The following is a 21,424-nucleotide window of genomic DNA, read 5'->3' as shown; positions in this document are numbered from 1 at the left end:
TATGAACACCCATTCTCCTAACTAGTTCTCACATGTGCTTATGTGCATACACACATGGGTGCAAGTCATACCCCACCCTCTTACAGATCAAGCCAGCCACCTCCCAAACCCAAATGTGATTTCCACACTGAATCTATAACCTATGCTTTCTCATGTGGGGCATCTGGGAGCTGACTTCCATTGTGTCATGTTTGACTTGGCTGGAGAAATAAATTTGGCAGTGCTTAGAAATGCCACACCTTTATATTCTGAGTTTTTCCACAATCTTCTTGGTGTCCAGGACTTCTGATCACTTTTCTTTCTTATTTTCCAATTGCATATTTCCGCCTGTGGTCTTCAGCCTGCCCACTGCTTTTTCTGCCGCAGGAGCGGCCCACATCTCAGATGATTGTCCTGGCACTGGCAGATGACCTAAGAAGGCAATAAACAGATAAAGAACAGACTTGGAAATTCCATGGCATCACTTCTTCTGGAACTCTTGATGGTAAAATGACCACATGCCAGAAATTACACTGCAACTCTACTCCAGAAAATCTGTGTGGCATCTAATTTTGGCAGATTAACTGAGTCTTACTATCCCATACTTCATGTGAGGGCTGTGCAAGGGAAGGGCATACTCATGGGATTGTAGAATGACAGCTGGAGAAACTGTACACTTTTTTTTCTATGTACAGTGTATATGCATTTTTCTAAAACCTAAGTTCCGTGAGAGTACAGAGTGTTGTTCACAGCTCTCTCCTCAGCACCTAGCCCAGGGTGTGGCAGGTAGTAGGCACTCATCAAATTTCTGATTATGAATGAAAATTAATGCAAATCAGATGCTTAGAAGAGTTCAGATCTCATGCAACATCCTCATTTCTGATTCATTTTCAGTAGCCAGAAATGTTAGTAGGCTAACACTTCAGTTTCTCTGCTAAATAATTGATGAACTAAAAAGGACTAAAAATATCAAGAGAATTCACCTGTAAGGAGGAGCTCTGCATGCTTTCCATTGTCGGCATTAAGGATAGCCCTTCAACTTACCTGCTTTGTAAACTTAGGCATTTTTAACATTGAGTTTTCTTAAACTTCTGTCTCTGCCTCCCCATTCTCCCTGCTGGGCACCTCCCCACCCCCTACCCCTGCTAGGTGCGTGCACGGGAACACACACACACACACACACACACACACAAGTGGCAGAGGGTCTCATCTCTCTTTGCCACCAGCCTGGCACCTATGGAAACAAACAAGGTCCTGTGCAGCCACCTAGTGGTGTCTCTTCACCCCTGCAGTTCCCCATGGCTTCTAAAGGAAGTAACAGAGGGCACTGGGAGGCACTGAGATACTTTGAAGACTGCCCACTTCCTCAAGGCATCTGGGACCTCACCCAGAGGTGAGCCAGAGGGAAAAAAGGAGAGCGAGCTCAGGGCGTGCCTGGCTCCGGCCGCTGCCTCACTTCCTCGGGGGTCAGCGGCCAAAGGCAGTGGGGGTGAGGCCAGACGACCCTGCACCACCCGAAGGAAGTGATGTCATGGTCTCCTTCTCCGAGAAGCCTTTGACACGGAGGGCGGGGGCGGGGGGATAGGAATGAGTGCCAGGGTGGGACAGACAGCCCTTGTTCCATGGGAAATGTCAGGCTTTGAGAGACTTGTTTCATAAACATGCCTTGCCTCAATTTTGAACCCTCCATTTGAGTTCCTTTACAGACTTGTCCCTTGGGACCGAGAAACTGTTGTGATTGCAGAGGACACAGAAAAGGGTCAGCCAAGCAGTGATCAGAGAATAGGGGCAGGCAGAACTCAACAGCCACTAGGCAATGGGGTTTAAATGAAGAACCATAACATTGAACTAGGCTCCTAGGAGCTCCTAAGGACTCTGGAATCTTTCCACGGGGTCTCCAACCTTCACAGGTCCCGGGGTGCTGAGCCTAAGAAGGAGATGGAAGTCAAAGACCAGCGCAATCAGACACACACCATTAAAAATACCTTTCTTCTCATTTCATACACCACCCTGCAGTACCACCATGAGTGCTACCATCCTGAGAGCACCTTGCCTTTGTTGATTTGACCAGTTTTCACCTGAGTAGTAATGTATCCTATGTCCACTGGAACCTTCCTTTACCCACGGACAGCTCTGTGTAAGCCTTTCTCATCTGCCTACAACTTCTGCCTATAAATTATTAGGTTTCTCCATTTAAAATAAACAGAATTTCCCTCAAGCCTACAATCCATACTCATCCACACCCACACTCCTCGCCAGTGTCTCCAAAGAGCAGTTTATTTTGACCACTCTGTTCTGACCCCATTGCCATCTGGCTTCTGTCCTAAGCATGACGGAAATTGCCCTTTCGGAGGTTGCTCATGACTTTCTACTTGCCAAATCCAAAGGCTTCATTAATAATAACATGTCAGTTTTGATATTTTATACAGTCACAGCTCTTGGTGTTCGAGGATGTAACTTAATTTTCTTAGAGCTGACCTCAAATCATTAACTCAACCTCCAATGTCTGTGGTCTTCCTAATTCAAGATAAATCCAGCCTTTTCTGTTTTTTACTTTTATTTTTTAGAGATGATATCTTGCTCTGTCACCCAGGTGAGAGTGCAGTGGCACGATCATAGCTCACTGTAGCCTCTTGGGCACAAGGGATCCTCCTTCCTCAGCCTCCCAAGTAGGTGGGATTACAGCTGCGTGCCACCACACTTGGATAATTTTTAAATTTTTTTCTGTAGAGACAGGTGTCTCACTTTGTTGCCCAGACTGCTCTCAAACTCCTGGGCTCAAACAATCCTCCCACCTCAGCGTCCCAAATGCTGGGATTACAGGTGTGAGCCGCCACACCCAGTGCCCATTCTGTTTTTAATCTTATTTTAAATTTTTATTTTTATGTAACTTGTGTTAGAAATGTACCATCAGACCCATTTTTTTTTTTTTTTTTTTGAGATAGGCTCTCGCTCTGTCGCCTATGCTAGAGTATAGTGGCTTGATCTCAGCTTACTGCAACCTCTGCTTCCTGGGCTCAAACAATTATCCCTCCTCAGCCTCCCGAGTAGCTGAGACTACAGGCACACACCACAAACCTGGCTAAGTTTTTGCATTTTCAGTAGAGACAGGGTTTCGGAATGTTGCCCAGGCTGGTCTTAAAGTCCCAGACTCAAGCAATCCATTCACCTCAGCCTCCCAAAGTGCTGGGGTTACAGGTGTGAGCCACCACACCCAGCCTCATTCTGTTTGAAAACAGAATTAAAACATAGTCTTTGAGTAGTGAATCAGAAGTTCCCTCCCCTTATTCCCCAACATTTTTTCAGTCTCTGTAGCTGCAGGGGGCGTGCGTCTGGGGGCAGCATTCGTGCATCATGTCGGTGTGGGGAGAAAAGCAGTGTCTGGCCCATCATGACATTCTGTCTACACCACTTTCCACTGACTGGTGACCCTTGCAACTTGATCTCATTGTCCTGAGCCAGCACTAGTTTCTGATGGCCAAGTTTCCACTGTCACCTCCCTTTGCCTACATCCTTATGGTCCAGACTGCAGCTCCTTTAGATCCTTTTGGCTTGTCCAGGGCCTCTTCTACATCCCTTTTGGTGGCCATAGAAACTTTTCAGATTTTTCTCCAGCCTCGCCAAGATGCATGGGGGCTCTGTGTGGCCACCCTAAATCATGACTGCTCTGTTCTTCCAATGCCATTCTGGATGTGGAAATTCTCCCAGGAACTATGATTCTCCCTGGTACATTCTGAGAGGAGAGACACATGTGTCCTCTGCTATGGAGAGTCTCTGGTGATGTATGAATTTGTTTGACTGTGACCATAATAGAAAATGCGTTTTACATCATGACTGAGCACACGTACACATCACACATGAAACAACAACTTCATGAAACAACATTACCATTACCTTGCAATGAACTCTGGGATTTCCTAGTCCATTGTATTCTGTTTCTTTTAATGCTGGTTTTATCCCAATAAACCGATTTTATGATGCAAGAGGTCTCAGCCCACAGTTTAAAAAATATTGCCTTGATAGTGGGTTTACTTGGTTCAGAGGGCGAGCTCTGGGCTCCATACCAAAACTTAGGAAGCAGCTATACGCTTGTTTTGTTCTTTCTCAAAATGCACAGCTTTCAGAATCAAAGAAAGTCCTGCTTCTCAAGCTGTTGTCTCTACTATGGGTTTAAAATAAATCCATTCAGACATTCAACAGATTTTTTCTTCTCAGCTTTATCTACTTTCTGTCTGAGAACAATGTGTATGGAGTATGACACATGATAAAGAAAAGAGTAATGGCTATAAAGAAGCACAAGGGAAAAAAAACCTCAGTTAATATTCCCAAATATACCTGTAATCCCAGCACTTTGGGAGGCTGAGTTAGGTGGATCACTTGAGGTCAGGAGTTGGAGACCAGCCTGGCCAGCATGGTGAAACCCCATTTCTACTAAACATACAAAAATTAGCCAGGCATGGTTGGAGGTACCTGTAATTCTGGCTACTTGGGAGGTTGAGGCATGAGAATCGCTTGAACCTGGAAGGTGGAGGTTGCAGTGAGCTGAGATTGCACCCGTGCACTCCAGCCTGGGCAACAGAGCAAGACTTAGTCTCAAAAAAAAAAAAAAAAAAAAAAAAAAATCCAAGGATTACATATTCTATTGGTAATAGTAATAGTAACTAATTATGACTGAGTATGTATTATGGGCCAGGCATGATGCTTAGCATTTCATGTTTATTATTTCAGTTAATCCTTACACCATCCCTATGATATGGTACAAATATTATCCTCATTTTATAAAAAGGAAGTTAAGGCTAACCTAAATTTGACTCTTTCCCTACCCTTTACATCCAGAGACCATTTCTCATGTCTGTTAGTTTCTTTGTTCTAGCCCTACCTCCATAAAATTAGGGATGAAAACTAGACCCTCTCTCTCAGCTCAGAAAGAGTCCAGCAAACTTTCAAAGGCAAGGCTGGTTTCTACTAAGTTGGAAAAGTGAGGGTCTTGCTCCACAGGCCTGCAGCTTGACCTGTACCCATCCCTCCTGCTGCTGTTAGCCATTCTCCTTCTAGGACTTTCTATGGCCTAAAACTGAAGATCATCCAGAATCTTCTTCCAACCAGAAGGGATTGGGAGTCTGCCCTTCTCCTTAGCAACCTGCAGATCCTCATAGGAAATGACCACGGTAACTTCCCTTTATCTTTTCTAAAACCCACATCTATAAAAGGGAGAAAGATGTCTCAAGAATGCAAACAAAACATAACTATAAGTTTGAATTTTCTCCTTTGATTTGGTGAGTTCCTTCTTTATCTAGCAAATATTAATATTTATTGAAGATGTACTAGGCACAGTTCTAGGTGCTACTGGAGATTTGGTGATGAGCAAGACAGATCAAATTCTTCCCCTTCTGAAATTTACACTCCATAGGGGCTGGTTTCTGGGGAGGGCAGACAGTGGCTGCAGGTTTTCAGCTTTCTTTTAAGTCACACTTCCCAGTAAGAAGTGTGTTTTGCACAGCAATGTAGTATATTCCTTCTCCCTTCTGCCCCCACACAATAGAATCAAAGTTTTGTAGAACACTTGCTCTTATTAAATATAAAAACTAAAAACATAAAGTTAATATAGCCTTATTAATACTTGAATGCAGCTGGGTGTGGTGACTCACATCTGTAATCCCAGTACTTTGGGATGCTAAGTCAGGCAGATTGCTTGAGCCAAGAGTTTGACACCATCCTGTGCAACATAATGAGACCCTGTCTCTACAAAAAGTAAAACAAAATTAGCCAGGCCTGGTGGCAGGTGCTTGTGGTCCCAGCTACTCAGGTGACTGAGGTAGGAGGAGTGCTTGAACCTGGGTGGTTAAGGTTGCAGTGAGGTATGGTGGTGCTACTGCACTCCAGCCTGGGCGACAGAGTGAGACCTCATCTCAAACCAAAAACAAAACCAAAAACAAAAAAACTTGAATGTAGCATAAGAAAAGTTTCCCCAACAAGCAACACAAAAACAAGAGTCAGGCAAGATTGTATTTAATGCACTAGGAGTACTTGTCTGCTTCTAAGTTTATTCCAGTCCAGGACATACAAGGATAATTCTCACTGTGCATACATTCATGCGCCTGTTTCTTTCTCTCCTTTGTTTTAATTGGTTTTAAAAGTTGGAAATCCTTGTTCATACAAATAGGTAATTTTGAGTGGTGATAATAAAGATGCATTCTTTTTGCCTGGGAATGGAGATTCTTCTTTAATTTTACCCTACAATTATGATTCATTTAACGTCTTGTGATTACTCTTTCGTACAAACATAGAACTAAGCTGCAATAATTCATTCACTCCTTTTGGGCACCAAGTTTAGGTCACTTATTGATTCAGGGTTCTGAAAAGAAAATGAGTCTTTCATTTGAAACCTTTTATCTTGTGTTTACAATTTATCATCTGGAAAATCACGATTGCATCTGGAAAATCACTCCAAGTTTGAAACTGAGGAGTGAAATATAACGATCTCCCTAATTTTATTTCCTTCATACTGACTTTACTAATAATATCATTTTCAATATGTTGTAACAATATGAGGAACAAATAGGTGCTAGGGTGATTGCTCTTAAGGTTACTTGCCATAACAAAATGTCTTTGGAATCCTGGATGTGTTGGACTTGCTGAATTATATTGTTGTTTTCTCCCTGAAGTTATACATTGAAGTTCATTTAAAAAAATCAATAACCTCTGTTAAATACACTAATTAAAAATGCCAAACATTGTCTTTGAAAATGAGATTGCTTGCCAAATGAGATTGCTTTCCAACTAGAAAAACGTGACTGTCATTTCTGAGTTTATTCATCCTGATTAATACTTTCCCTTACGATTCCGTAGATAACCAATGAATTTCAGTGAGCTTCAGAGTATGGTTCATTCCAGTCTCACCAAACACATCAATATTTTGGCTATTGATGAGCTCTCTTTAATAAATTTAACAACCTTCATGATGTTTTCCAATACTTCCATGAGATTTAGCAGAATTACTTCAAGAGATGGCACATTTCTATTGATTCTGATTTCTGAACACAACTGTCATTAATAGTTTTTACAAATATTTTAATAGCTTTGCTGTTTTCTAGCAATATCAGCTGGCCCTGCCTGTCTCTCATAATTCCATTGTTATATTTTATTTTATTTTTAAATATAAATTAAAATAATTAAATTTGTTATTTTCTTTTAGAGATGGGGACTCCCTATGTTGTCCGAGCTGGAGTGCAGTGCTCTTCTCAGACGTGATTATAGCATGCTATATCCTTGAACTCCTCGGTTCAAGTGATCCTCCCTCCTCAGCTACCCAAGTAGCTGGGACTAAAGGTGCATGCCATCATGCCCGGCTCTATTTTTCCATTTTAGTAGATATTGACCAACAAAGCATTTTTCCACTTTTGTAAATATATACAATCCATTGTGTGTGAGGTTAAATTTAAACAACACAAACACCGCCACACACTCACACACATCTTGTTGTTTTGCATACACGAGAGGAGTTTAACAACTTGCAGTATCTGTGCTCTTTTGGGGATGGATCTTAAGGTCTATACTGGATTTTAACCACATGAGAAGCATGGCTCTAGAAGGTTCTGCAGTAGTACAGATCTGACTAGAAATATTACTATCCCAAAGAATTGTACACTTCAATTTATTAGCTGATTTGGTATTAAAAATCATATTCATCGTAGCTATTTATATTAGAGAATAATTTTTATTTTTATTTTGAAAGATTTTTTTTTTTTTTTTTTTTTTTTTTTTTTGAGACGGAGTCTGGCTCTGTCGCCCAGGCTGGAGTGCGGTGGCCGGATCTCAGCTCACTGCAAGCTCCGCCTCCCAGGTTCACGCCATTCTCCTGCCTCCGCCTCCCAAGTAGCTGGGACTACAGGCGCCCGCCACCTCGCCCGGCTAGTTTTTTTTTTGTATTTTTTAGTAGAGACGGGGTTTCACCGTGTTAGCCAGGATGGTCTCGATCTCCTGACCTCGTGATCCGCCCGTCTCGGCCTCCCAAAGTGCTGGGATTACAGGCTTGAGCCACCGCGCCCGGCCGAAAGATTGATTTTTTAAAGTTGTTTCATTTTGAAGTAGTATAGGTACATAATAGTTTTATATATTTATGGGGGTACATTTGATACTTTGATACAGGTATGCAATGTGTAATAATCACATTAGGGCAATTGGAGTATCCATCATCTCAAGCACTTATCATTTCTTTATGTTAGGGACATTCCAATTCCACTATTTTAGTTATTTTAAAGTAGACAATAAAATATTGTTAACTATAGTCACCCTATTGTGCTACCATATACTAGATCTTATTCATTTTATCTAACTGTATTTTTGTGCCCATTAACCATTTCCACTTTATCACCCTATCTTTGCTACCCTTCCCAGTCTCTGGTAGCCATAATTGTACCCACTAATCTCCTCCCTGAGTTCAATTTTTTTTTTCTCACCTATATGAGTGAGAACATGAGATATTTGTCTTTCTGCACCTGGCTTACTGCACTTAACATAATGTCCCTCAGTTCTATCTGTGTTGGTACAAATGGCAGGATTTCATTCTTTTTAGTGGTTGAATAATATTCCATTCTCTGTATGTGCCACAGTTTTTTTATCCATTCATTCATTGATGGACTCTGAGGTTGATTCCTTATCTTGGCTATTGTGAATAGCACTTCATTAAACAGGGGAGTGCAGATATCTCTTTGATATACTGATTTCCTTTCTTTTGGATATATACCCAGCAGTGGGATTGCTGGATCATATGGTAGTTCTATTTTTCATTTTTTGAGGAACCTCCGTAGTGTTCTTTATAGTGGTTGTACCAATTTACATTTCCACCAACAGGGTACAACCGTTTCCCTTTCTCCACATCCTCACTAGCTTTCGTTATTGCCCATCTTTTGGATAAATGCCATTTTAATTGGGGTGAGATAATATTTCATTGTAGTTTTCATTTGCATTTCTCCAATGATTTGATTTTGAGCATTTTTCCTGTACCTGTTTGCCATTTGTATGCTTTCTTTTGAGAAATGTCTATTCAGATCTTTTACCCATTTTTAAATTGGATTATTATTATTATTTTTTTTCCTATTGAGTTGTTTGAGCTCCTTACATATGGTGGTTACCCCTTGTCAGATGGGTAGTTTGCAGATATTTCCTCCCATTCGGTGGCTCATCACTTCACTTTGTTTATTTTTTCCTTTGCTGTGCAGAAGCTTTTTAGCTTGATGTGATCCCAGTTGTCCATTTTTGCTTCGGTTGCTTGTGCTTCTGAGGTCTTACTCAAGAAATCTTTGCCCAGACCAATGTTCTGGAGAGTTAGAAGAATAATTTTTCAACAACTATGTGAGAGCCATTTTCTCTTTTGTCCAACCATATGTAACTAAGTCTTATTAACAGTTTATAGAACAGGCCGGGCGCGGTGGCTCATACTTGTAATCATCTCACTTTGGTAGGCCGAGACAGGCGAATCACTTGAGGTCACGATTTCGAAACCAGCCTGGCCAACATGGTGAAACCCCCTCTCTACTAAAAACACACAAAAAATTAGCCGGGCGTGGTGGCGGGCACCTGTAATCCCAGCTACTTCGGAGGCTGAGGCAGGAGAATCGCTTGAACCTGGGAGGTGGAGGTTGCAGTGAGCCAAGATTGTGCCATTGCACTCCAGTCTGGACCACAGATTGAGTCTCCACCTCAACAAAACAAAACAAAACAAACAAACAAAAAAACAGTTAATAGAACAACAGAGAAATTGTATCAATAATTTTTTGTCCTTCGTTTTCTTTTAAAAATGGTTGAAGGGCTTATTAATAAATCTAGCATGCTGTGTTTCCAAGTGTCCTTCTAGTTTTGAAGGTGTCATTACAAATAATATATTGGGGTTTGTCACTTTTGTTGGATTTTATGCACTGAAAAAAATTTTTAAAAAATAATCTGTCTTATAAAGCTGTGCATTCTCTTTTTCTTTTTAAAAGACATCTCAAGGCCGGGCGCGGTGGCTCAAGCCTGTAATCCCAGCACTTTGGGAGGCCGAGACGGGTGGATCACGAGGTCAGGAGATCGAGACCATCCTGGCTAACACGGTGAAACCCCGTTTCTACTAAAAAAAAAATACAAAAAACTAGCCGGGCGAGGTGGCGGGGGCCTGTAGTCCCAGCTACTTGGGAGGCTGAGGCAGGAGAATGGCGTAAACCCCGGAGGTGGAGCTTGCAGTGAGCTGAGATCCGGCCACTGCACTCCAGCCTGGGCGACAGAGCGAGACTCCGTTTCAAAAAAAAATAAAATAAAATAAAAAAAATAAAAGACATCTCAAATGAAGTTGAAGCTAACTAATTAGAATCAATCATTTTCTCAACATTGTCACTATTTACAGTTCTAGGTTGAACTTGGGGATTTCTCTAATTTTTCTTTCATCATTCTTTTCTAATAAGAAGAAATCCTGTTAAAGGGAAATTCATGCTAATTTAACAAAATACACATTTGATGCAAACCTGAGACGTATCTCACTTGACAATGTTCTTTCAGAAAAAGGCTTTACAATGAACTCTGACTAATGTTAACATAAAATATAAACAGCTAATTATCTTATAAATATCATGGGCATATTCATATTATATATCAGAAAATCAAATGAGATGTTTGTTTTTAGAAGGTAGAATGACTTGTACTAGCCAAATGATATTGATATTCATCATAGTCTTTTTTTTTTTTTTAATTATTTTTGAGACAGAGTCTCACTGCATCACCCAGGCTGGAGTGCAGTGGTGCGATCTTGGCTCACTGCAATTTCCGCCTCCCAGGTTCAAGCGATTCTCCTGCCTCAACCTCCCAAGTACCTGGGATTACAGGTGTGTACCACCATGTCTGGCTAATTTTTTTTTTTTTTTTATGGTAAAGATGCAGTTTCACCATGTTGGCCAGGTTGGTCTCGAACTCTTGGTCTCAAGTGATCCACCTACCTCAGCCTCTGTAAATGCTGGGATTATAGGCGTGAGCCACTGTGCTTGGCCCCTCATAGTCTTTTATTAGCTTTCTTAATCCTGCTCATAGCAATTGGATGTAGTATTTCTTACAGTGTTCACAACTCCTAAAAAAGTCCAGTAATGTGTTCTCATATTTTCTATTTTATTCTAATTGCTTATTCTACTCTATTTCATTTTGTTAAAAAATAAGTAAAAAAAAAAAAAATTAAATGTATTTGTGACCCATTAAGTTTATTTTACAACCTACTACGGTATTATGTCTTCCAAGTAGTCTGAATAATGGTGACATAAATAATAAATATATAAACAAATGAGAGAAGTTCAGAGAGTGGTAAGTGCTATAGGAAAATGTAAAAGAATAATGTGATAGAAGAGAGTGACTGGGCAGAGATTAATTTTGCCAGGGATTGAATTTACCCTGGATAGGAAGGGTTCTTGGAGATGCTAATGAATTGCACTCTGCATAGTTTAGGTTACTGATACGAGCCTGTTCTTCAGCATTTATGAGTAGTTTGAACTATATCATTTTAATTGTACTTCTGATTTGCCTGTTGTTTTGTGTATATCTGGTGAATCCCCAGCCAGAGTGCAACTTCCTGCAGAAGAAGTCTTTTTTCCCTTTTTATAAAATCTCCCCCAATACTCGGTTTTGTGCTGTGTGTAAAGTTGGTGCTAGACAAATGCTAGTTCAATGTTGATTATTGAAAATCACAATAAACCAGGGTGGACATTCTTATAGGTGGAGCAGACAAAAGCCTATGCCAGATGGTCAGGGTTGGGTAGATCCTTGAATCTTTCAAAATAGCTCATGATTGCTCCTTCAGTGTGAATCTTTGTAATTAGAAATTCACTCCTTTGTCTTCAAGCCTCTATCAATGAAGTCTTAGCAACCATTTATGCCTCTGTTGAATGAGTATAATTCTATGGCTGAGTCACGGCTGAACTTAAAAGGAGGATTGGCCTCGTTAATCCCTCCTAAGCACCAGTTTTTCTGTCTGGAGAGTTGCTACCAGGTACTCAGGTCTGCCTGTCTGCATGGGACGCCCCAGTGGAATACTTAGATTCTACTAATTGAGAGTCAGAGAGAAAACACACCCAGTGCAGGTGCCTGATTAATGACTTATGATTAAAATAATAGTATAGAGAGGGACTGACCATTTATTACTCACATTTATGTACTACTTTTGGTATTTTTGTTTTTAAGGAAATACAATACCAAGGCACAAATTGGTTCCCTCCTTTAAACCTCAATTATCATCAATTTTGCTCTATTTACTCTATTTCTGGTTTGCTTCTCAACTTCAGGGAGGACTCTCCTTGGCTTTGCTTGTAGTCAGAACTGACGCCTTTCAAGCCAAGGCATGTCTGGTCATGTCTTGCCTCAGGGCTCACTGCTCTGGCTCCAAGTCGGGAAGATCCAGAGGCCTTACTGCTCCAAGACAAGCAGAGATCCTCAAAGTTCAGCCACTTCTGCCTGTGTGTGAAGCATTAAAGGCGGGGTAGAATCTCCCTCTTCTCCCTCTACTCCCATCTACACTCTCCCCAACCCAACTTTTCTCCTGGTGTTTAGACTTTGACGTTGGTTTACTCCATTAATCTTATTTCTCATTTCCAAAAGGAACTTAGTTTCCTACCATCCATTCCTTCTACTCCAATCCCTGGCATTTAAAAGATGTTTATGCTTTTTAACAAGTGGTACTGGGAAAGTTGGATGGCCATATGCAAAAGATTGAAGCTGGACCCTTATCTAATACCAAATACAAAAATTAACTTGAAATGGATCAAACTCCTAATCATAAGAATTAAAATTATAAAAATTTCAGAGGAAAATATAGGAAAAAAGCTTCATGACATTGGTTTCTTGGATATGACATTAAAAATACCAGCAACTGGCCAGGCATGATGGTTCATGCCTGTAATCTCAGCACTTTGGGACGCCAACGTGGGAGGTTCACTTGAGCTCAATAGTTTGAGACCAGCCTGGGCAACATAGTGAGTCCTCTTCTCTACTAAAGATAAAAACAATTAGCCAGGCATGGTGGCATATCCTGATAGTCCCAGCTACTTGGGAGGCTAAGGCAGGAGGATCGCTTGAGCCCTGGAGATGGAGGCTGCAGTGAGCTATGAATGTGCCATTGTACTATAGCCTTGGTGACAGCGAGGCCCTGTTTCAAAAAACAAAATAAAAACAAAAACAAAAAAAAGCAACAAAAGAAAAAATAGTTAAATTAGACTTCACCAAAACTAAAATGTCTGTGCATCAAGTGACACAATCAGTAGAGTGAAAAGACAACCCATGGGATGGGAGAACATATTTGCAAATCATATATTTGATGAGGGATTAAAATCCAGAATGTGTAAAGAACTCCTACAACTTAACGAGAAAACCAACAATAAAATTTAAAAAAATGGGCATAGGACTTGATTAGACAGTTCTCCAGAGAAGGTATGTAAATGACCAATAAGCATATGAAAAGATGATCAACATCATTAATCATTAGGGAAATGTAAATTAAAACTACAAGGAGATACTACCCCATACTGATTAGAATGGCTAGTATAAAAACAAATAAAAAAAACAAGTATTGGTGAGGATATGGAGAAATTGCACTGTTGATGGGAATGTAAAATGGTACAGCCTCTATGGAAAATAGTATGGCAATTCTTCATAAAAATTAAAAACAGAATTACCATATGATTCAGCAATTTCACTTCTGGGTATATACTCAAAAGAATCCAACGCAGGGTCTCAAAGAGATGTTTATATATCTGTGTTCATGGCAGCATTATTCACAATAGCCAAAAGAAGAAAGCAACTCAAGAGTCCATAGAGAGATAAATGGAGAAAATGTGTGACATACATACAATGGAATATTAGCAGTTTTAAAAAGGAAGGAAATTCTGGCATGTGTCAGCTTAAAAAAAAATCACACATTTTTTATACATTTAGAAAAGAGACTTTCTTATATAAGGTTGCAGACTGCAGGGTGGCCATCTGACAGGCTGAGAAGTGTAGCCTCTGGTTTTTTAAAGCCATTCAGCCACTGTTACGTCTTTTGATTGGAGAGTTTAGTCCATTTACATTCAATGTTATAATTGATAAGTAAGGACTTACTCCTGCCATTTTGTTATTTGTTTTCTGGTTGTTTGGTGGTCTTCTGTTCCTTCTTTCCTTCCTTCCTGTGTTCCTTTTAGTGAAGGTGATTTTCTCTGGTGGTTATGTTTTAATTTCTTGCTTTTTACTTTTTGAGAATCTGTTGTATGTTTTTGATTCAAGGTTACCATGAGGCTTGAAAATTATATCTTATAACACATTATCTTAAATTGATGACAACTTAACACTGAGTGCATAAACAAACAAGCAAGCAAAGAGAAAACTAATGAAAACTCTACATTTTAACTTGCTTACCCTACTTTTTAACTTTTTGTTGTTTCTATTTATATTTTACTGTATTGTTTAAGTCTTGAAAAGTTGTGGTAGCTATTATTTTTAATTGCTTCCTCTTTCAGTCTTTTCACTCAAGATATGAGTAGTTTACACACCACAATTACTGTGTTAAAATATACTGTGTTTTTCTGTGTATGTACTATTACCAGTGAGTTCTGCACCTTCAGATGATTTCTTATTGCTCATTAACATCCTTTTCTTTCAGACTGAAGAACTCCCTTTCGCATTTCTTGTACAGGGCTGGTGTTGATGATAAATCCTTCAGCTTTTGTTTGTCTGGAAAAGTCTTTATTTCTATACTTTTATGTTTGAAGGATATGGTTCACTGAATATACTATTCTAAGATAATTTTTTTTTCCTCAGCACTTTAAACATGTCATGCCACTCTCTCTTGGCCTGTAAGGTTTCCCCTGAAAAGTCTGCTGCCAGACGTATTGGCGCTCCATTGTAGGGTTTTTTAAAAATTTATTTTTGTTTTTTGAGACATAGTCTCATTCTGTTGCCCAGGTTGGAGTGCAGTGATGCCATCTCAGCTCACTGCAACCTCTGCCAACCAGGTTTAAGTGATTCTCCTGCCTCAGCCTCCCAAGTAGCTGGGATTAGAGGCACCCACCACCATGCCTGGCTAATTTTGTATTTTTAGTAGAGACAGGGTTTCCCCATGTTGGTCAGTTTAGTCTCAAACTCCTGACCTCAGGTGATCCACCTGCCTCGGCCTCCCAAAGTGTTAAGATTACAAGTGTGAGCCACTGTGCCCGGCCAGTATCCTTTCTTTATCCTTGACCCTTGGAAGTTTGATTATTAAATGTCTTAAGGTAGTCTTATTTAGGTTAAATCAGCTTGGCGTTTTATAACCTTTTCTACTTGGATATTGATCTATTCTTCTAGGTTTGGAAAGTTCTCTGTTATTATCCCTTTCAATAAACTTTTTACCCCTATCTTTTCTCAACCTCCTTTTTAAGGCCAATAACTCAGATTTGCCTTTTGAGGCTATTTTATAGATCTTGTAGGTGTACTTCATGTTTTTAAATTATTTTTTCTTTTGTCTCCTCCCACTGCATATTTTCAAATAGTTTGTCTTCAAGCTCACTAGTTCTTTCTTCTACTCAATCAATTCTGCTATTAAAGTACTCACATGCATTCTTCAGCATATCAATTGTATTTTTCATTTCCAGAATTTTGGGCTTAATTCTTTTCAATTATTTCAATTGCTTCATTAAATTTACCTGATAGGATTCTGAATTCCTTCTCATGTTATCTTGAATTTCACTGAGTAGAAACTCAGTGAAGAGCTGTTCATGTTCAAAAGAGCTGTTTTGAATTCTCTGTCTGAAAGGTCACTCTGGGAGTGATGCCTTATTTAGTTTGTTTGGTGATGTCATGTTTTCCTGGATGGTCTTGATGCTTGTGAATGTGTGTCAGTGTCTGGGCATTGAAGAGTTAGGTATTTATTGTAGTCTTCACAGTCTGGGTTTGTTTGTCCTCATCCTTCTTGGGAAGGCTTTCCAGGTATTCAAAGGGACTTGGGTGTTGTGATCTTAGTTTTGGGTCACTGCAGTCATTTCTGCATTAGGGGGCACCCCAAGCCCAGGAATGCTATGGCTCTTGCAGACTCAGAGGTACCACCTTAGTGGTCTTGCATAAGATCTGAAAGAATCTTTCCGCGGCTGTTGCTGGAGGATGAGGGAGGAGTAGCGTCCGCAATTCAAGACTGTCTTTTCTACGCTTTTCAGTGCCTCTTCCAGTGATATGAAGTTAAAACCTGGTACTGCAATGGCCCACTTGATCTCTGGTTCTTATTAAGGTGTGTTTTTGTAGATAGTCGTTCATCTTGTTGTTCTTGAAGGGAGGACAATTGGTAGAGGCTTCTATTTGGCCATCTTGCCCCACCTCTCTTAGATTTTGATAAATTTTAAGGGTTTTCATATTGCCAAATTGTTTACCCAACTAAACATTGTGTGTGAGTGCTATCACATAGCACCCATGCCAGGCTGTAATGTTATTTTTTAATTTTTTGCCAACTTAATGTGTGAAAATTGTGTGTTCTTATTTTACTATGCATTTCATTGAGCTTTTTGCAATATATTTTGTTTCCTAATTTTATTTCCCTCCTCCTTTTTCTAGTGGGTTGTCTATAAATGTGTCTTGCTCGTCTATAATTGGTTTCTAATGTTTTCTTATTGATTGTATTGACCCTATATATAATTTTAAAATTAACACTTTGCAAATTTCTTGCAAATACCCCAGTCTATTGCTAATCTTTAAATTTTTGCTATTATGGCCAAGCACAGTGGCTCACACCTGTAATCCCAGCACTTTGGGAGGCTGAGGCAGGTACATCACTTGAGGTCAGGAGTTCGAGACCAGCTTGGCCAACAAGGCAAAACCATGTCTCTACTAAAAATTACAAGAATTAGCCAGGTGTGGTGGCTGGTGCATGCCTGTAATCCCAGCTACTCAGGTGGATAAGCCACGAGAATTGCTTGAATCTGCAGTGAGCTGAGATCATGCCACTGCACTCAGTCTGGGTGACAGAGTGAGACTCTCTCTGAAATATATATATACACACATAAATTTTGGCTATTTTTATTTAATTGATGTTTCTGATTGCCTGTGTTTAAATCTACCTTTATCTCCTTTGTGTTCTCTGGTGAATTTAAAGTGTGTTTATAGATAGGGATTAAATCACACTGAACCTATATTAACAACAGCATCTTTTAGAAATAATGTAGGAGCTGTTATCATATCCCTGTCTCTAAGTCTGACACTACCTGAGTTGAGTTCTTATTCCACCACTCCCTCTGCCAAACCCTTGGATCTAGAGTTGCCAGATAAAATACCCAGTTAAATTTGCTTTTCAGATACCTAGGATGTAAATTTGAATTTCAGATAAATTTTTTTTTTTTTTTTGGTAGACATGGAGTTTCATCATGTTGGCCAGGCTGGTTTCAAACTCCTGGATTCAAGTTATCTGCTCACCTTGGCCTCCCAAAGTGCTGGGATTACAAGCTTCCTGTAAGTACTTTTTTCTTTTTTTAAACACAAGTATATCCAAATATTGCATGGGTCATAGTGATACTAAAAAGTTACATATTGTTCACCTGAAATTATGTACTTATTTTTTGAGACAGAGTCCGGCTCAGTCACCCAGGTTGGAGTGCAGTGGTGCTATCTGAGCTCACTGCAACCTCTGCCTCCCGGGTTCAAGCAATTCTCATGCCTCCGCCTCCCAAGTGGCTGGGATTACAGGCGCAGGCCACCACACCAGGCTAATTTTTAGTAGAGAGGGGGTTTCACCATGTTGGTCAGGCTGGTCTCAAACTCCTGGCTTCAAGTGACCCTCCTGCTACGGCTCCCAAAGTGTTGAGATTACAGGCGTGGGCCACCGTGCCCAGCCTGAAATTCAATTTTAATCGAGTATACTGTATTTTTTATTTGTTAAATCTGGCACTCCTATTTGGGGCTAGTTTACTAACACCTGCTTACTGAACATCATCCTGTACTAGATTTTGGGGTGGGTGGGTTGGGAGAAAGCAGAAAGAAAAGATGGCTCTAGCTCTTGGAGAGTTCATACTCTGGTTTCCTGGAGAATTCTACAATCGTTAAAATAATCCTCTCGACCATTACAATGACTGCTAGATGAAATTTCTGAGAGCACAGCTTCCGCATTTCCCTGCTGCCTAGCGCAGAGTTATCCACTTTTACCTTATCATAGAACCACCTGAGCCGCCCGTGCCATGGACAGTCTGATTCATTTGGTTTGGGGAGGGATCCAGAAGCCCGAGGTTTTAAGGAGAGCCAGGTGATTATGCTGAAATAAGTCTGCAGAACTCTGGCAAGCCTGTCTGTTGGCTCAGGCTTGGAGGCCTCCGGGCAGCAACATCGTCCCAATTACACCCCGTTGGGGCATCTTCAGATCTTTCAGCCTTTTCACAACGCAATCAAAATCTTCGTACCCATTTTGCAGTAGTGATCTCTGTAAGTTGTTTTACAATTCATAAAGTTTATTCTGTTTGATCTTCACTCTAATTTACAAGGAAAGGCAGGGAAGTTTATTTCTGTTTTACAGAGTTGGACAGGGAGGCTTACAGGGGCTAAGTTCACACAGCGAGCCCTCGAAACTGCCAGGGCTGCAAAACCCGCCCTCTTTCCACGGCACCGAACTACCTTCCTTTCGCCTAGGAAATGTAGGTGGGGACCACTGGTGTTGGAATGAAGGCCCACCTCAAGTTTCAGGTGACTTTCACTCTGCAATTAACTTGCAGGCAGCCCCACACCTGCAATGAACATACAGGTGGGGGGAGAGATATACACGCCAGGGTCAGTGGAAACCGGCAGCCGAGGAGTGAGCGGGGCGAGGGGTGAGCGGGGCTAGGGGTCCCGGGCCGCCGGCGGGGCAAACGCGGTTCGGAGAGGCAGGCCGCTCTGTGGCCCGTCCCCCTGCAGCAGCACGGCCTGCTCGCCACCGCCCCGGGAGCGCCGCGGGTTCCCGAGTCCGGGCGCGGAGGGCGCGCGGGCACGGCGGCAGGGGCGTGCTCAGAGGACGCGCGCTGGACTACTCCTCCAAAGGGCAGCTCCGGGGGAAAGAGGGTGGCGTCCCGGGGAAGCCCGCAGCCGCCGCCGATGTCGCTGGGACTCGGAAGTGCCGAAAGAGGGGTGTTGGGAACTCGCGGCGCGCGTGAACGTTGCCGTCGCCGCCGCCCGGGACAGCCCGGAGGTTGGTAACTGGTGACCGTAGGGGGTCCTGGGGAGGTTAGATGCTGAATTTTCTGCGTCAGTTTACTTCGTTAAAAAAAAAATGCACCAAACGCTTTCCGTTTCTACCCCAGTTCCCGTGTGCGCGCCCGAGGGCGGGACAGAGGAAGTTCCCGGTGAGGCGAAGGAGACAAAAGCGGCGGGGGCCGCGCGCTTAGTGCACCCGGGCAAAGGCGGGGATCTGGGCGCCGGGACATGTCCGCGCACGCCCCAGCCGGCGTCCTCTCTCCTTGGCTTCGTCCCCAGCTTCCGGCACTGCTGCGGGGAGTTGCGAACTCTGGTCCCCTTGGCAGTATCAGCGGTGTGCCTGCCTGCCTGCCTGCCTGCTGTGACTCCAGGGACTCTAAAGTTAGAGACTTCCTTTGCGTTCTGTCTTCAGGACTCAGTTTCCTTCTTCTGTTCTGAGTCTAACCTTCAGGTGGCAGGTCTTTATGCGGAAAACCCCTCCCCCCAGTCCTCACCAGAGGTGCTTTTTTACGGGTAGCATTCTGTTAAGAAATGTGTTGCTACCTGTGTTCATTGCTCTTGGATCAGGGTTGTAGAGCTAGGGCATTTGGCATCCTCGGAGGCTTGCATTATGTGGGAGTGAGACATTGCTTCTCTGTCTCTTTCTGTTGTTGTTTGTGTTTTTTGAGACGGAGTGTGGCTCTCATCGCCCAGGCTGGAGTGCAGTGGCACAATCTCTGCTCACTGCAACCTTCGCATCCCGGTTTCGAGCGATTCTCCAGCCTTGCCTTCTGAGTAGTTGGGATTACAGGCATGTGCCACCAAGCCCAGCTAATTTTGTATTTTTAGTAGCGACGGGGTGGGGGTGGGGGGGGTCTCACCATGCTGGCTAGGCTGGTCTCGAACTCCTGTCTTCAGGTGATCTGCCCGCCTCGGCCTCCCAAAGTGCTGGGATTACTGCGCCTGGCATCTCATTCATTCTCAGAGCTAAGGACCGATTTCAATGTGATTAAGAGCTATGGGAACGCAAGGAGAAGAGAGGGAAGGCTTCATTGAAGAAGTGGTAGTTCATTGAAGGAGACTTTGAGGAATGATTTTTCCCCCTTCCATTCCTCATGTTCCATTTTCCCTGTGATTTTTCTCCCTCCTTTCTCGTTACCAGTCCTTAATTGTGATTAAGTGTTTGATAAGGACAGCTCTGACCTGAGAGATTCAATTAATGTTAATTTAAGGAGACTATGTGCTTGTTAGGTGCTTTAGATACATTATTTCTAAACCTTACAGTAACTGGGAAAGATAGGTGGTGTTACCGCTTTTCACCGTGGGATAGAGAAAGCCTTGGAGGGGAGCCAAAGCCGCAAACTAGTACATGTCAGGGCTGAGTTTTGGACTCCTCTTTTGGATCAACGCCCGTGCTTTATCTACTGTTTACTTTGTCTCCTCCTTGGGAGTAGGTTAGATGGATGAACTTAGGGTGAAAGTCAAGTCTCTGGAGGGAGCAGCCATTTTTGTGGGTGGCCAGATGTTGGGAGCTCTGTAGGTAGGTAGCATCACGAACTTCCGAGCATGGGCCTTAACTGCACACCCTGCTTCCAGCTCAGGACCTGGCCCAGGGGGAAGTGTTCCCTAAAGTAGTGGTCCCCAACCTTTTTGGCACCAAGGACCGGTTTCATGGAAAATAATTTTTTCATGGACCGGGGGAGTGGGGATGGTTTGGGAGAATTCAAGCGCGTTACATTTATTTTATTTATTTGTTTTGAGATAGAGTCTTGCTGGGTCACCCAGGCTGGAGTGCAGTGCCACGATACCGGCTCACTGCAACCTCCACCTCCTGGAATCAAGCAATTCTCGTGCCTCAGCCTGCAGAGTAGCTTACAGGCGTGCGACACCACACCCGGCTAATTTTTGCATTTTTAATAGAGACAGGATTTCACCATGTCAACCAGGCTGGTCTCAAATTCCTAAACTTGAACTCCTCAACTCAAGCCATCCTCTCCTTGGCCTCCCACAGTGCTGGGATTACAGGTGTGAATCACCATGCCCTCCCCCCCCCGCATTACATTTATTGTGGACTTTTATTTCTATTATTATTACATTGTAATATATAATGAATACAACTCACCATAGAGTAGAATCAGTGGGACCCCTGAGCTTGTTTTCCTGCAACTAGGCGGTCCCATCTGATGGTGTTGGTAGACATTGACACCCAAAGTCTGTTTGCTTATGTCCAGTCTACTCCATAGTCTCATTTTGGTTGCTGTCACTGCAGAAGACCCTGCTTCACAAAGATAGGATGTTGGAAATG

General features: G+C 42.1%; 1 protein-coding gene across 3 annotated transcripts in view; it reads left to right on the top strand.

Moving 5' to 3' along the window:
* Window positions 1–18,863: 18,863 nt before the first annotated feature.
* The window catches only part of HHAT (hedgehog acyltransferase), a 377,292-nt gene continuing 374,731 nt past the window's right edge, over window positions 18,864–21,424 (top strand). Inside the window, exon 1 of one of the 3 annotated variants that reach the window (XM_030936771.1) lies at window positions 18,864–19,135. In XM_030936771.1, coding sequence (XP_030792631.1) covers window positions 19,042–19,135 — 94 coding nt within the window. In that variant the 5' untranslated portion in view covers window positions 18,864–19,041. The remainder of the gene's footprint in view (window positions 19,136–21,424) is intronic. The other 2 variants (XR_004058941.1, XM_030936770.1) reach the window with 2 other exon arrangements.

Source organism: Rhinopithecus roxellana, chromosome 8, assembly GCF_007565055.1.
Source record: "Rhinopithecus roxellana isolate Shanxi Qingling chromosome 8, ASM756505v1, whole genome shotgun sequence".
Lineage (NCBI taxonomy): Eukaryota > Metazoa > Chordata > Mammalia > Primates > Cercopithecidae > Rhinopithecus > Rhinopithecus roxellana.
The sequence above is the reverse complement of the archived record's forward strand: the minus strand, read 5'-3'. Positions and strand labels throughout refer to the sequence as shown.